Here is a 17,292-nt window from a genome sequence, read left to right as displayed (position 1 = left end):
GAGCACTGCTTCTCTAATGTATCACTCTTAAAAGCACGGGGACAAGAGGAAGAGGAGCATAAAAAGCTCCTGTGCGGCCATTTTTCACAACAGTGACTGATGAGAGAACCTCATTCCATTCACTCCTGTACGTCTTTTGTTGACCTGCAGGTTTTCTACAAGTGCAGTGCTTTTAAGAGGTGGCTGATGTTGCCCGTTGTTGCCCATGTGCCCATTCGTATGTTTATTTTTGGTGAATTAACAATTATTTGAGTACTCCCTGAAGTGAATTAATAGACATTTAGCAGTGAATGATGACTCTTCTGAGGACTAGTGTATATTAAAACTGTGTGTGCGAGAGAGGTCTTCTGGGAATATTATATATATTGCATTAGTTTCAGGTGTAATCCAGTTCCTGTTTGCATTTTCCAGCATTATTTAGCCTATTTCTTTTTTTAACGTATTCTGGGATTATTCTGGTTATTCTCTCTACAGCAAAAGCATTTTTGAATGACAATAGTTCTCAAAATAGTTTGGATTGAGTGTATTGACCCTTCAAGCTGCAATAACACTGAAGAGTTTTTATTTCTATTTAGGAAATAAACATTTGAATCACTTTATATACATATTCAGCCAAGTGATGCTCAGAATAGTCAGCTGCTGGATATTAACTAGTGCTCTGAATGTTTTAGTGCATTGTGGTGTTCAAATTCTGTTTATATCGGGGGCTCATTCCTAACTATTTCTCCCCTCTTACAGTAAACACAACCTTTTTTTCTGGTCTATAATCTCATCTGTCGGCCTCTTTAGAGACTAAACAGGCTTACATCCCAGAAAAAAGATGAAGAGAGGATGCTGACCTCCATCTGAAATTACAGAGGAGGAGATTCTGAGTTTGTTTAGCTGTGAATTTCAGCTGTCGAAACAGTGTCTGTGGTCAAGTAGGTGAGAGGAATTGTTGCACAACATTGTGGAAAGTGAAGACCAGCCGATGTCCTCGGGTACTGACCCACATGAAAACACCAGTGACCTGGTGCAGGCTTTCCGGCTGAACGACTGCTGCTCAGACCGGCCGCTCATTCCTTCTGCGTATGTCGTTCAAAGGCGATCCGTCTCCTGTGTCCACGCTGTTCTACGCTTCCATGTCCTTTTTTTTTTTTTGTCTTAACAAAGGAGAGGTCAGACGAGTCACCTGACCTGACAAACCTGCAGGGACTGAGTCAAATGGCAAGAGGTCAGAGTTGGACACCCAGGCTTTATTGCAAGGTCAAGACTTGTAGTTCTTCACTTACTGGATGTACCAGATCACAGGGATCTTCAATATGTCAAAATAAGCAACTTAGAGACAGGTCAAGGATATCTCTGTAGGTTAAATGACATGCATGTTCACTGCAGAGCACGGCTGATTGTGTTTTACTATAGATTCACTTTAACTCAATGTCTGGATTTTAATAGAACCCGCATTGATTCAGTTTCTAGAAGAATTGCAGCCTGGATCATTTTACCTTGTTACCTTGTCACACTATGTTCTGGTCTGATCCCCATGTCCATTTCCGCTCAGCGCCCCCGCTATCCCTCAGTCACTGCTATGCTACCCAACAGAGCTGGCTTTGTCCCTATGTCCAGTCATCCATATCTAATCTTCAGTGTGTCTTACTGCGCTGGAGACTTGTTGCATGCTTCCAAAGAGGAGAGGGAGCTGTTAAAATGCTGGAAAAATTTGGGGCGAGGCCCATGTATTTGAAAAAGAAGCATTGAATCATTAACTTGGTTTATTATGACACTATAGTACAAATACAAAATAGGAACACACCAGTGAATGAAACCAACATGCTTAAATAAACCAACTGAAGAGTAAAGTAAGCAATCATTCTTCTTGAGGTGGACTGATGCTGAAAGTGCTCTTTTTTTCTTTTAAATTATCGTTTTTTTTGTTGTTTTTTTATATTGCGTAATAAAAAATACAGTGAAACCTGCATGCACATAACTAGCTCACTTCAAGTTAGTAATGTCGTCTTCATCCCAGATCATCTCATACCGTAAATATTAGTGATCAATTTCTATGTTTAAACACACAATGAATTCATCGGAACGCCGACAAAAATAAAGCAAAGTCGACAACAACCAGAGTCTATAAAAATGTGCGTCTACTGCTGCAAACAACACCGGGCTGTTTGTACGACGACCTGTGATCTGTCCCTCAGGTAAAACAGTAAACAGACATTTGAAAAAGTGAGGAGTTTGAGTACAGTGTAATGATGTCTCAGGTAGAGCGCGATACCATCGACACAGAGAGGCTCCCTCTATTGCATTAGCTAAAGGCACTGATATCTTGATGGAAATAACTTCATTTTGGCCACTACCAGGCCCAGTAAATACAATTGCTAGCTGTTAGCGCAGCTGTGCGAGCCTGGTAACTGATGGAAAGCGACTCAGACACAGTTATGAATGGTGCTGCTGGCTGCGCCTGTGCGCTCTTGAATACGTTATCGTCCCCCCTCACTGTGCAGTCGAGCATATTAATAAAGCACCTTACAGTTGCACTGTGGAAACAGACCGTAAATCACTCCCCATTAAAAACCCAAAGAGGCAGTAACACACTCAGCCCTCATCGCAGCAGAGGCCACTGGGGTTTTTTTTAAACTGCCACAATTAACACATTAAAACACTTGAAATCCTGAATTGATGTCACACAATCAGCTCACGTAATGATTAATTAATAGATGTGCAAAGTGTGGGCTCGCCCCCAGAAATTCAAAACAAGAGAAACTTAATCAGGCTAATTGTCTGAAACAATCTTCATTAACATAATATTGCAAGTGAGGATCAGCTACTCAGGGAAACGGGCAAATTGTGCTTTTTTTCCCTCCCTCTTTCCTTCCCTTACCTGCATAATATAAGGCACTCTGTAAGAATGGATGAGCTTTGAGCTAAATCTAGAGTTCTGTTTGTGCACTGTTGCACCGTTAAATGCTCAGTGTGATGCTGTGAATGGTGCTTGCAGGGATTTTAGCGTCCGTTTCGTCTCCGCTGACCCTGAAGATCACAAAGGTGTTGGATGGGATGGTGGTGGTGGCGCTCGGGGACTTCCCCAGCCAGCCATGAGATCCACGCTTATACATTTTAACTGTCACCTGCAGAGCAATAGAGGAAAAAAACTGCAAATTATTCAGTTTGTAAAGAGAATTAGAAGTGGCACAAAATGTTGCTACATGAGAAACTCACTGCAGGGGGTCACAGAGCAGCGGCCCCAAAGATCTACTTATTCAGAAACAATCTGGTCTCACATTGTTTAAAACAAGGTGATTTCCTTGAGGGTTACGACCCTGACTCTGACCTCCTGACCTGGACACAACTAAGCAGGCACTCATGACTTTGACCTTTGACTGCTACATGCTACATGTTTACAAGCTGCTGCTTAGTTGCTGGACTGTGATGTTTTTTACCAACAAATGATCAAATCCATGATTTAATGAAGCTAATATTTATTGTCACTGAAAGATCTCATAACATAAGTCTTAAGATACAGAACAAGTTCCTTTTGCTTCCTCAATATCTTTTTTAAAATTTTGATTGTGGATACATAATTGCCATTTGAATAAAACCCCAAACTTTCAAATTTCCTCTAAACCTGAAAAGCGTGTCTGCTTCTCAGTTGGAGAAGCGATGCGACAGCAGCCCCGAGAGAAACAGAATACATTTGAAATTAACCTTGTTCTCGCTCTCTCTGAGCTTTTTTAATTCCCCCTCACATCTTGAATGGAGTCATACCTCTCTTGATTTTATGTAGGTTGTAGGGCATAATACGCTTTAACACTACATCAAAACGCCCTGTTATGTTTGAGCCTGACAATGGAAGCCTTAACTAGATTTAGACATGCAGGTAAGTGAACCACATCCATTTCAAAAAGAATGGCTCGCTGCATCTCTTGTTTGGCTGCATTTACGGGGGATAACAGAATATTACAGTGCCTTTTCACAGTTCCATTTTCTTTCACTTTAGCATTAGGCAATTTTTCAATTATTATTTTTTTTCCCATGTTCTTTCATCCCCGGCTCTCCATAATGTCTGGGCCTTTTAGTTAATGGTAGTGACAGTCAGAGCCCAGTATATCGGCCCTTGTCCATTTTGCAGGTCATTGTGGAAGCCCAATAGGCCTTTTATTACGCCGACATCAAAAGGCAGATAAGCATTAGAGGTGGGGAAAATACCCTGCACTAGATATGTTCCCTCTTTCCTTTGTCTGCTATTGAAAGTGATCATTTTAATAGTGAAGAGGTTGCTGAGCTTTGGGGGCTGATGGGAAGTGCGACACCCCTGACAGCCTCCGAATATGAGCAAGTCGGCAGCACAACATGAGCGCACAGCACACCCTCAACACCTGCACACTCTTGCTGCTAACCTAATTATCTCCAACAAAAGCCAGTGCGATTCCAGACACACATCTTTGCACCATTTACTTACTTATTAGTGTGCATTAGAACAGGGAGACGGAGGGACAAAAAAAACAAAAAGACCCCAAACAACTGCGTCTTATAGCGGCTGAAAGCCACATGGCTCGTATTAACAATAGCATCAGACACTTCAGAGTGAGTGAGTGTCTATTAATTTGGGGTGCATGAAAAAATATGGCTTCATGACAGCTGGTGGCAAAGAATCACGTAAACCAACACAAAACCACCACAGAGGAATTGTTCTAATAAATCATAGTGGACATAATGGTCGATAAACAGCAACTGGATATTTTAAAGGAAGTTGAGCGCTTCAGTCTTAATAAATATATAAATATCACAGAAATGGTGTGGAATTCAACAGTGATGGATAAAATGAATGCATCCCCCAATAGAACATTTACAGATACAGATTCGGTATCATTAGAAATCAAAATCAACAAAAATAGTGTGATTTACATTGATCTGATGATGCCACACAGGAAGGAAGCTGCCATCTTTTGGCATAAAATCAAAGAGGGGAGAGTTGTGTGCGCAGTCTAGACGAGCCGCCTGCCAGGTGTTGTTCTGCGGAGATGATGTGTCAGGTACAGGAACTGCTACCACATGTTACCCTTTCAGCCACTTGAGCCAAGTGTCTGAGGGTAAAGACGATACGGCCTGTTACTCGCAGACAGACGTGTGGAATGTGTGATGAGCACATTTACGATGGAAAGTGACATGTCACAAGAAGAGATGATGATGATCAGATAAAGAAGTTTCTAAAAATGTCTCACTTCTGACTGTAGATCGTCCACAAGCTTACGAGAATCGTTACTATTTCAGGTGCGGGCAGGCCTGAGTGTGTGAGTGTGTGTGTATCATGCTCACATCATGGCCAGGACCCTTGGGGCTAAGGTTGGGTGTCACACAAAGGGCTCAGAGCTCACCTAACAATGTCTACCATGATGAGGCACTCACTTTCGATGTTGGGGGGGAGTTGTGTAAATGACATCACTCCTCACGTTTCAACCAGACCTCTTCTTATTTACCTTCTTCTAACGATCGTAAATCCTGCCTCTGGTTCACCTTTTAGCCTCTTAAAAGCAACACAACAGCTCGTTCTCATCAGCCCCAAACAAAAAAAGAACCAACATCTCCCTGCAGATACAGCTGGTATCAGTCTCCACAGCATTCCTTCTCTTCTACCTGTCGGGATGTGTGATGAGTGTCAACCAGTTGGGTTCTGAAAGTCCTGAAAGTGCTTTAGTGATTTGTAAAACCAAACTTTGGCATTGTGACTCCCTCTAATTGCTGCAGTATAAACATGATTACTTGCCATTGACGGTCTGACGGGTGATTTTGACGAGCTGGAATAATGCGCGGAGCGGTGTAATTGGGTAGGGACGTGTCACCACCTGCGTGTATTGCCATTCACAAAGTTCAGATTCTTCCCGTGATAAAGTCAAAGAATCCCAGTCGGGTATCATTCAGCGGGGGCTGTTACCTGGAGCCATCGGTGCAGTGTTTCAGGTGAACTCTGAGTGAGCGTAACGCCACACCAGCCTCAGACGACGGGCTCTTTGTTCCACGCCGTGTCTCACCAGACGCAGATGGTGGTGGTGGTGGGGAGAGACACACTGAGCAACACACCTCTGACTCACCAAACATCTTTGTCCATGAGCCAAACGCAATGGAATCAGACCAAAAGTGTTTTGCTGTCGTTTGAGCAGGATGTAACAATTACATCAACGACGTGTGATTTGGCTCGTGGGGTGAATACACTAACAAACCTGCGAGGAAGCTGTAATCACTGGATTATCAGTCGACTCGTTCTGTTCTCTAATTCATGTCTTGAATTAACAGATTAATGGTTTTCCCGGTTTGATTTGCTGACACGGGTACGTTAGGTAAATAATGTTCACAAATGACAACAAAATGATTTAACATACAAACCAAAAGTATGATACTAGACACTTAACAGAGTTCAGCCATTGGCTGGCTTTGGTCGAACTTACACTGACTGCTGATACAAATCAACTTGCATTATTATCAAAGGCGACATGACTGTATTTAATTTTATCTTCAGATTCTCTGAACTCACTTTCAGGAACAGACGCTTCATCTTAAATATATTCCATGTGCAATCACAGCAAAGGCATAATCAATTTCAGTGAACATCATATAAATCCTTTAAAATAAGATGTTGTATAAATATAGTCAACAAAAATAGTGAAGAGTTACACAAACCTTTTAAAAGCAGCAGGTGTGTCAGACAGTTAACAAGTTAAACAACACAAACGCAGCAGCAGGTGTAATAAGCAGAGTAATAGTGTGAACTAGAGGTGCAGGTAGACCTGGCAGATTATAGTGACCTTAATATTTATTTATTTTACCAGTGTAATATAAATAGTAGTAGTAGTGTAGTGTACGAGTGTATCGCAGATGACACGATTGCCCAAGCACACTTTGCATTACTGTGGAGTGAAAAAGACTGGAAAAATAGTCAAAAGCACTCACAGGATAATTTTCTTGCCCTTTTATGGTTAAAATAAGCAAAAAAGGCCAGACGTACATTTTTTATGTTGAGGCTTAGGCGTTAAAGGGGTAAAATGAAATGAAAATCGATAACCAATGCTTCCAAGAATGCCATGAATGAATCGTTGCACGCCGCCCTGCTGGTATAACCAGTCGAGGTTTCAAACTAAGCTGTTTCGATCGATTATGTGTCAAAATCTGTCTTCTACTAACACCTCGATCATGAGTGTTGATCGTGTCTGATACTTTTCATACTGATACAGGATGAAGAGCAGTTTTCCCGCCACAAAAGCCTAAAACAATTAGCTAGTAATTAGCAACAGGTGTCTGTTGAACAACTAATTCATGTAGTAATTGCGTCAGGATGGCATCAGTCCAGAGACTGAAATCCTCAAACGTCAACACTCAGCTGTTCGGTGCTGCAGCTATGGGCCGTCCATTAAGATGCCTTAACTTAAGTTTAGTGGACGTGAACGTCCATATCTATAACTGCATTTGTCTGACGACATGGAGAAAAAAAAAAACCCAACTGGTTAAGTTCTGATTAGCTGCATCTCTGCTTCCAAACAACCTACCTCTGCTAACAGGAAGCCATTAAGACTCTCGGCAACAACCATTTACATCCATTCACCCGGCTCTGACTTTATTTTCATCCGCATAAGTGCATTTTCTGCGAGAGGTTAAAATATGAATCCCGCTCCTTTTTCTCCTCAATGGGTCTGGTTGTCTGGCTGACTTGAGAGGGCACAATCTATGACTGATTTAATTTGCTCTTTACGAACATCTCTAACAGCATTACCCCCAGAGCATACACTGACTGTCCCCATCTAACTCCATTAACTCCCAAATCAGGTTTAAAGACCATATTGATGCCGTCCGTTATTAAGGGTGATTATCAAAACAACAGACAATGGGCCAAAGTGTGTGTTAACTAGTTTATCCATAATTTCACCTAACTGTAACAGATGGCAGGGCTGTCAATTACGTACTGTATCTGCTGCACACACTGTCTGGATATGCAGCATATTAGGCCGCACATTAAAAGAACGATAGTCTGCTCACAGGTGGTCCGAGGAAATGAAGCAGAAAACAAACGACGACGTTAAGTGACAAACACAGAAATGCACGAAGACGCCATCTGCTGCGTCCTAAAACCGCAGCTTCTTGTCTTGTTTTTTTCCTCGTATTTAAATAATTAGGACAATAGAGGAAAGTCAGCGTTAAAAAATTCAGTCCACTTCACCACCTTTATTCTCCTCAATTAACGGGAATGGCTTTTGAAACTGTAATTAAGTGTCTCTGCTCCAATCGGCCTCTTCATTATTCATGAATCCCTATTGATCATATCGTACAGCCCCATACAGTGGGGATCACCGTAATATCCTGAATCCCCAAAACAAATAGCTGAGCTCACTGAGATAAAATGAAAATCTTGGCCGGAGACCAAAAAAGACAAAAAAAGAAAGAAAGAAAAAGTTTCCATTAGATCATAAATCCAGCATTTGATGCCAGATTAGTTGATGACAGAGACTCATTAATAGGGAAAATTCTTTATGGAGCCTAAACAGTAGGACTGTAATTAGTAGTAATTCAATATTATTGGTAAGTGACTTGGAATATGATCCTGTCGTTGTTTTTTAAATTTAATTTCAACCCAGAGTCTGTGGTGTTTTCATTCAATTGCTTGTGTCGTCCAAATCTAAGACAGTAAGTTGGACGTAAAGGATTTAAAATATTGCTAAAACTATTAATTATCAACATTATATATGTATATATTTATATTTACATGGACATTATTCCAAGCAAAACCTCAAAAACAAACTAAAGAACTCTTTGTTTCACACATACACACAGTTGAACAGCATGTTCTTTATTTCATGCTGTTAAATTGAATAGTAATTGAATTGTGCAGAACTGTGATCCTTTCCTTGCGTTCAGTGCACACACGCAGTGTTTATGCACACATCACAGAAATGACCAACAACCACAGGTCTTTCCATATTCAAAGAGATTACACCGTAATGAATATTAATGGCCGGGAGCTTTATTTTAAACATGTATTCAAATTTACTCAAACTCAATCTCCACCTGTGTTAAGTAGGAATGTGTAAAACGTGAACTGTGGCGGTCTGATGTTTAACTAAATTAACAAAAGAGCACTTGAAGAGCCCTCCAATATGACTGGTACTGCATGCTGGGTGATGAATTGGGAGGAAACACATTGAGTCATCCTCAAACTGACAGATGCAGAATCTCTCCACGGGACTCTTCACTGCAGTCTAGTGCTCGAGTGAAAAAATAGATTTTACCAAGTTTAATCACAGGCTATTACAAGGCAGCTTTTATCATTGCCTTCCACTGTGTAAGTGCTGGTGTCTTCACTAGTTCATTACACACACTTGTGATTCTGCAGCACTCTTCTCATGTGTAATTGCACAGCAAGCTTCCCTCTGTTGCTTCCTACACACACTCTGGCGCAAATTATTTCTAATTCTACTTGCCTGCTGTCCTAAGAGCGATGCCGCAATTACAGAAATCTGAACATGCCCGATAATTTCCCCGCAGTTTTCTCATAAAAAAAAAAAAAAGAGTTGTGCAAATAAGTCATTTTCAAGTATGTGAAATTCTTTGAAAAGGTTTTCTTTTAAAACCTGCAGTTAGACCATCGTCCTTCCACAGCTGACCCTTGTTGTTTTTGTGGTCAAAAACACAACTTCTTTAATACTTCTGATTCTGATTATACTTCTGATTAAGTCTGATTATTACTTCAGCTTTTCTTCAAATGGCTAAATATATCCCTCCTCTCCACATAAAAAAGACCAAAAAGCCACAGTGGTTGTCAATATTATCTCTTTAGGCAAGCAGAATGTGCAGGCTTTGTAAAATGCCCAGCTCCAGGCCTTTTGTGTGCCTCCATTCATTATCACCACAAAGCAGTTGATGTCTCCCCTCTTTGCCTTTTTCTCTCTGTGCCGAGCACGAGGTGCACCCGCCTGTCCATTACAGCCCTGTGACACACGTGCAGCCTGGGAGATGGCCAAACGGGCAGGAATGTGAGCATACGTCCCTGTGGAATCTGTAGGCAGCATCACAGATGAGATACATCTCGTCTGGTTTACTCGTTAGCCGACGTGTTTGCTGGTGAAATTGCAGCTTTGTCGCTTTGTGGCTCCGCTGCTCTTAATCAGCGAATAGGCGAGTGTCGTCAAGTTACGGCCGGAGGAAGTGCTGCTTCTTAGCGATGCAATGACACACTTATATCCTCCTTTTTCTTTTTAAACTTCATTTAGGAGTCTTCTGGATAACCTGGTTTATGTTAACTGGCACTGAAGCAGTGCCATTTTTAGAGAAAATGAACATACGGATGAACAACGTAATTAACCTGCACTTTAAATGATGACATGAATAGATCTTAAGGTCTTTTTCTCTCTCCCTAAAACACACACACACACACACACACTCACACACAGACACACACTGTAATTACCCCCCTCCATCCATACAAATTGGATGAAGCCAGAACCGTGGTCTAAGAATATAGACCATAATTAATAAATTACAGCCACTCTACTCAATCATTCTCTACTTTGGGGACATCTCAACATCCCATTCTCCACTGAGCTCACAGGAACACACCTACAGTGGCTCCGCGGTGGCTTTGTGGATGCATCTGGTGCCACTTCTTACAACCAAACAGATGCCCGAGTGAAACTGTGGGTCATATCCCAGATCTTTCCCGTCTGTGTGTTTACAAGTAACAAATCAAAAGCGTGCATTATATCTGGCCTCTGAAAATATGCCTGGGGGAGCTATCGGGTTCCTCCGCCACCCCCCAAGCTTCCCCTCACAGCTGCTACACACACGAGCTAGGATTTTTTTTTTTCTTCAGAGGGAAGACTGTGGTGAGGTTCAGAGATGCACAATCTTTAAATGTTTGACTTAAGTTCCATTTTCTTCATTAATATTAACATTAAGCTGAATAATTGGGACAGAAAAACACACACAGGCAGGAAAAATAGGATGTCCACCAATGTGTTTTCAAAGTGACACATCACGCACCACGCGCCGCCTCCATTTGCAAAAATATTTCTTTGAAAATAATAGATTTCGTTGTCGTCGTCGTGTGTGTCCCCCCGGGCTAGAGAAAGGGCCTGCTGACGACTGTCTAATGATCGTCGGGTCATGTATCAAATGTACAGCAGCTGGAGGCGAGAGGGGGGAACACATATAGTCAGGGGGTTGGGGGGGAGTGAGGGTGAGTGTTTGGGTGCTGAGAGGGTGGGTGTGAATTTGTAATGGCTGCAGAACGGCGGGCCGGGGTCATACACATCTGTGACCTTTAGCATTTCATTCATGCAACACATTTATTTAAGCCTCAACCAAGGCACAGTCATACACAGTAAGAATAATTAAATACTTGATGTTTTTATTATCATAAAACAACCATTATTTAAGTAAATATCATTATCCTATTACCATTTATCAGCTTGCACTAAAATAAACAACAATAATCCAGAAAGATCTCAACCACTCCGAGGACGTGAATAGGCTCAGGTGACACTTTTAAGACTAAATTAGTTTTTTTTTATTCAATTATAGAGCAGAATGACTCAAGCCAATTGTGAGACTGAGGAGTTAAAGCGCTAATTAACGAGAGGAGCGTGAATGGAAATTATCAAGGGAGAGCACTAGAATGAAGACAGTCGAGTCAAGTCAAAAAGAGGCCTTTCAGCTTTTTGTAGACGGAGAAATAAAACATTTTCCACCAATCTCTATTTATCTAAATAAATAAAACTTTGATGAGTTGAAACTAGATTGATAATTATAAAGGCTTTCTCTGGGATGTGATGAAAAAAGGTATCTCAAATGAGTCGCTCTTGGCCAGCACTGCATTATAATCATCACCTAATCTGATCGTTATACAAGTCACGGTGACTTTTCCCAATTAGACAGGACCCTATTTGTTTTAAATGAACTGTGAAAGTGCTGTCATGTTCTACTACAGCCATTGTTCCATTTCCTTTAACGTGTGGGGAACGGCTGAATATTGAACGAGACGGTAATAAAGTAATACTGCCACCTGCTGATCGTCTCCTTCATGTTTGCCTCACATCAGCCCTTTCCCACAATTCAGAGGATGGGGGTCCTTAAGATTTTGCAAAAACCTCTAAGGAATAAAGCACAGATCACATTTTTTTTAATCTTTATAACCAATAAATAATCTATAAATAATAATAAAAAAGTACTTTTTATAGCACAGTATGAGACTCAGATACAATTCCTCCCACTTTTAGAGGCGCTGCTCGACATTGTTATTCGGAGCCAGTGACACACATGTTCATGACTAGTATGCAGACCATGTAGGTCCTGGTGGCTCATCAGAGCCAGTGAAGTGCACTGACCTGTGGAGTGTGTCCCAGCAGGGCCCACAGTGAGTCAGCAGACAGTGTCCTGACCCTGGAAAACTCCAGTGCGTCCATCTCCTGGCGGTTGACGGCGATGTACTGGCAGCCCTGGTAGTCTCCTTTGAGCTGGTCGCCACAGTGCAGCCTCACCAGGTCCCACGTTCCTACACTCCTCAGGACATTGCGCACTGTCTCGATCTGCCTGTACGACAGATGACCTGCAGAAAGACACCTGTTCATGGTGAACTGCTCATCTAAGACCTAATTTTTCACATTTTTAGAACTTCACGCAGTATATGCACTTCAAAAGAGCTATATACACACTTTGGACATGTAACACTGTCTTAACCAATGTATTTGCTCAAATGATTCTGTGAGCAAATGCATTTGCCCATTTTTCAATATCTGGCAGTTATTTACAATTTACTGCATGTTAAAATAGTGTATTAACAATTTGAAATGAAGAAAAACAAAAAGATTTATTTAAAAAAAACCCCACTGTAGTTGTACATGAACACCAGATTTTGCGTGTTAAATTTTAAATTTTAAACATACAACTTATTTAAACTCACTTTTTGATTGCCAAAAAAATGGAAACTTATGCCCAGAAATGTTTCCAACTCTCTCCTCTCTGGTGTCAAAGACACTGATTTGCTTCCGACAACAGCACGAGTGAAATGACCGTAATAACCACACGTAGGCTTTGACGTGCAACTTCTCAGCTTTCAGAAACCGTTGGAATTGTTCTGATGGCACAAACTGTCACGTAATTATGGTAATGCAACATGCTGTCTACGATGCGCTCTGCGTTAAAGGGTTAAAATATGTCTCAGGGCTCCTGGAAGACTCATATGTCAGCAACACTTGCCTTGTGCCTGAACCGTTAGTTAAAGAAAGAAAAGTTAAAGAAATATGACGCGCAATTAATGGTCTGGTGTTCAAAATCAATCAGCCCTTTTAAAAAGTCATGAAATTAGGGTGAAGGATAACCATAGCTCTACAGGTAATAAAAACAACACTGATGATAAGAGCGGATTTACTTGTTCATGTGGTTTTATTAATGTCATTAATTTATTGTGTCACTATTGTGAAACTGAAAATGATCTGTAAGCACAAGCACGTTTGAGGCCTCAGTCATGGAGAAAGTATGTAGAAAGTGATGATTTATATAATATAAATACAGCGTGTGTTTGGGATGTATTAAGACTTTGAATAATCGTGTTTATCTTTGAAGGACTCACTCACTCACCAGAGAGCCAGGAGGGAGTCAGTGCATCTGATATCCAGGTCATGTAGCCTTCCCTGAAAGATCTCAGGAAGTCATCTATCTGGCTGTGTGAGAGCAGCTCCTTCCTCTTCCTCAGCTCCTCCTCCAGATCACAGTCCGGGGAGAGGAAGATGACCCTGGGGAAGAAAAGGTTTTGGTGCACGGACACTCCATTCCTCTTCAAATGGTTGCACAAGTTTGTTGTTTTGGTCTAGAGAAGGAGAAGAAGAAAGAGATGCAACTGATTATTACTTTGACTTATTGATCCTTGTTGCTGTGTTTACATTAATCTATCATCAGTCTCTGATTTTAATTACTTTGTCACTGCTAAACATTGTACTTTGAGACATCATGTATTTTTGTATTCTTTAAATTAAAAGTATGAAAAAGTGATATAGCTTTACAGAATCCTTAAGCCAATTCCTTGATTCTTCATATAACATCTTTCCATTTTTCTTTGTGTGTGTATTTTTATTTTGTCATGTCTGTGCACTTCTGTTATTTTGTAAAAAAAAAGAAACAAAATCTTTATATTGATATCACATAAGAAAAAAACAACAACCTACCAATCATCTATCAGCATTATATCAGCAATTTCCTGTTGACTAATTCAGCCACAGTCGACATTCACAAAGTACGTCTCAGTGATGGAAGATTTTAATCCTTTTGGAGAAATTATACATCCTCAAATGGGTCCAGCTCCATCTGCTTTGTGTCGATAAATGAAGTTAATAGATCCAATTCAAACAACTATTTTAAAAATGCAGTGTGTGTTTGCCGTCAGTCCACACTGAGTATCTATAGAGATGGTAATGAATGACTCCAAACAGACCCAGGCCCGTAAGGTGACAGCTGTGTTTAGGCACCTGCCTGCTTTCACTCCCCTCCCTCTGAGCATAATTATGTTCTTTCAAATGAAGAGTGCCCACTCGTGAAGTTTAGGAAGCCCCACTCCAGTGTTTGAAATTTCCATATAAATTGTTCCGGTGACTCATATGCTCTTAACACTGCCGGGATTTAGATGAAAACAATGTAGCGGACAATTGATTGGACCTTGGACCTAAATATGCGAAACAGTTTGACATTTAGGTTTTCATGATGCTGTTTTAACATTTTCAGCATTTTTCGTTTCATTTTTTACCATGATGGCTCTCAGGGGATCTTCAGTCTGCTCGATGCAGGTGTTGGTAAAATGTTGGTCCTCTTCTTTCACTTGAACATGCCAGGTTTGTTTGTGAGCAGACACAGTGCCTCTCCAGGTTTTTATGTCAATGCAGAAGATCCCGTGGCCTACGTTGAAAAAGAACAAAAAACATTAGTTTAGTGGTGAATTATTGAGTATCAGCAAAAATATACTACTTTAACGTATAGTTCATACAAGCGTTGAAGTATGAAATAGCAATGGATGATGGGGTTAAAGTACAAGATCATGTTTTATGACAATATACTAAAAAATTCTGAATTTCCGAATAATCGTGAAAATAATGGACAGATTAATCAATTATGAAAATAATCGTTAGTTGCAGCTCTGAATACATATTGAAACAAATGTCTCAACATCAGTATATAAGCAAATGTACTATTTATTGGTCATGGCCATGTAATGATTCATTCTTCACTTATATTTAAAGTAGCTCCAGGAAAAGCCATGTTTAAGATACTAGATCATCACATTATGACAACACATCTCAATATGAATGTACTTGTTATTTATTGCTCAGGACTCATTAATAACATGTGACAACAGATCCAAACCTGTGAGTATAACAACGTTGATGTCATCTTTGGCCGTCTGAACCTGATCGGGAATTCGCAGGTTGCAGTAAACATCCTCTTTTCTCAGGCCAGTGAGTTTCCTATAAGAAAAACATTTATGGTTATACTTCAGTCAAAACACACACACAGAAGTTAAGTTTACATAAACTCATCTATCGTAGGCCACTTGGGGGCAGTGGAACAACATTGACTCTATGAACTACTATTACTGGCTCATTATTATTATTTTTGTACAAAGCAATACTGGCATTTGTTGTGCCGACTGAATTTGACTGTGGCATGTTCTCTCTCGTGCGTGTGTGTGGGTTGTCGCTGGGTTCTCTGGTTTCCCTCCACAGTCCAAAAACATGCAGATTTGGATTTGGCAAATTGGACACTCTTGTAGGTGTGTGTCTCTATGTGTGTCCCTGTGATGGACTGTCCACCTGTCCAGGGTTGTACCCTGCCTTTTGCCCCTATGTCAGCTGGGATTGATATCAGCGACACACTCATGTGTAGGATAAAGCGGTTATTACACACAGCTGTCACTATAACAACGATATGAGTGAGTGAACTCACCTGACGTGCTGTATAAATTCAGGTAGTGTCTGTGTGTGTGGTGGTGGGCTCTGGCCTTGGACACTCTCTGAAGCTTTGGAGCTGAGATGAAAGTGGGTGAACAGGCTTTCGAGCTGAAGCATTCTAGTCTTTATCTGGGGGGGAAAAAAGATGACGAGGAGGAGGCAGTGAAAACACAGATAGCATATGCAGTGAAAACATGTTATGAATATGTGTAAATGTGTTGTTTGAGCTGTAAAGTTGAACTAAACAAACTCCAGTGTCCTGGAAGCATCCTGCTGTCAACATGCTAGCTGCTACATTCACTGTGAGCAACAACACTTGAATCTGAACTTGAGAACAAAGAGCAGAGACAACAGAGAGGCGTCACTCTGACAGACAGCACATACCGTGAAAGGTCTCGCGCTTTTTGAAGGAAAGAGCCGGAAAAAAAAACACACGCACGAAAATGTCACTCGAACATTATCCTCGTGTTATCGTTGGTCTGTGGGTCCTTTTCCAAATGTTGAGTAACGTTAGCTCCATATGAAGGAAGACTGTTTCACAATGTCACACGCGGCCCCTCCCCCTCCTCCTCCTTCACCAGCACATCCAGCTTTCCAAGAAGTAAACAACAGACCACGTGCACCAGCTGCAGCATCATATTTCGTCCCTCCGTGACGTCATAATACGTTGTTTTTTTTTTCTGCCTGACGCAATGACGATTGCGGCTATTTCCACGTGATGTCCAGCTGGTGTTATGAACTGAGGATCAGTTGGTGGGAGAAAATATGATGCCATGTAAAAAAAATAATATATATATGTAAATAATAATTGACTACAGCAGCTGTCGTAGTAATGGAGTAAAAACTACACCATGCTAAAATTCTAATACTTTGAATTGTACTTCTGAGTGAAATGTTATTGTGATACATGTAAATATCTGAAAACTACGGAAGAGTATTAGGGACACGTGAAAATATTTGTTTAAAGAAAAAATAAAGCAGCATGAATTCTGAGATTAAACTCAGAATTCTGAGATTACAGTCAGATTTCTGAGATAGTTCAAAGATTATAGTCAAAATTCTGAGATTAGAGATTAAAGTTATATTTCTGAGATAGAGTTCTGAGATCAAAATCAGAATGTTTTGAGATTAAAGTTATAATTCCCAGATTAAAGTCAGAATGTTCTGTGTTTAAAGTCAGAATTTTCTAAGGTTAAAGTCAGAGTTCTGATATTAAAGTCAGAATTCAGAGAAAACAGACTTTTTGCTTAAAATACTGACTTTATTCTCAGAACTAATCTCTGAATTCTGCCTTTAATCTCATAATTTATTCTGGGTTTTTCTTTCTTTCTCC

At 40.7% G+C, this 17,292-nt stretch overlaps 1 protein-coding gene across 2 annotated transcripts; it reads right to left on the bottom strand.

The window, feature by feature from the left end:
- Positions 1-1,736: 1,736 nt before the first annotated feature.
- Positions 1,737-16,534, bottom strand: si:zfos-911d5.4. Of its 2 annotated transcripts, XM_044014371.1 has the most exons (8): positions 16,344-16,534; positions 15,955-16,088; positions 15,376-15,476; positions 14,762-14,910; positions 13,603-13,831; positions 12,351-12,571; positions 12,029-12,115; positions 3,069-3,113 (listed from the first exon to the last, which is right to left on the bottom strand). In XM_044014371.1, exons 2-7 carry the CDS (start codon positions 16,074-16,076, stop codon positions 12,056-12,058), a joined length of 882 nt encoding a protein of 293 aa, XP_043870306.1. In that variant the 5' UTR covers positions 16,077-16,088; positions 16,344-16,534; the 3' UTR covers positions 3,069-3,113; positions 12,029-12,055. The 2 variants fall into 2 exon arrangements, with proteins under 2 accessions (XP_043870305.1, XP_043870306.1); XM_044014370.1 differs by lacking the exon at positions 12,029-12,115 and having other exon boundaries at positions 1,737-3,113.
- Positions 16,535-17,292: the final 758 nt, after the last annotated feature.

Source organism: Solea senegalensis, linkage group LG18 (assembly GCF_019176455.1).
Source record: "Solea senegalensis isolate Sse05_10M linkage group LG18, IFAPA_SoseM_1, whole genome shotgun sequence".
NCBI lineage: Eukaryota > Metazoa > Chordata > Actinopteri > Pleuronectiformes > Soleidae > Solea > Solea senegalensis.
Note: the sequence above shows the minus strand (reverse complement) of the source record. Positions and strands in the feature narration are given on the sequence as shown.

What these genes read in the sequence shown, in the direction of transcription:
- si:zfos-911d5.4 (XM_044014370.1), bottom strand. Translation starts at nt 16,076, where the DNA reads ATGCTTCAGCTCGAAAGCCTGTTCACCCACTTTCATCTCAGCTCCAAA. An exon ending in GACTCCCTCCTGGCTCTCTG is followed by an intron (nt 12,572 to 13,602) that starts GTGAGTGAGTGA and finishes GTCTTTCTGCAG; the next exon opens with GTCATCTGTCGTACAGGCAG. An exon ending in TGCTGGGACACACTCCACAG is followed by an intron (nt 3,114 to 12,350) that starts GTCAGTGCACTT and finishes ATTGCTCTGCAG; the next exon opens with GTGACAGTTAAAATGTATAA.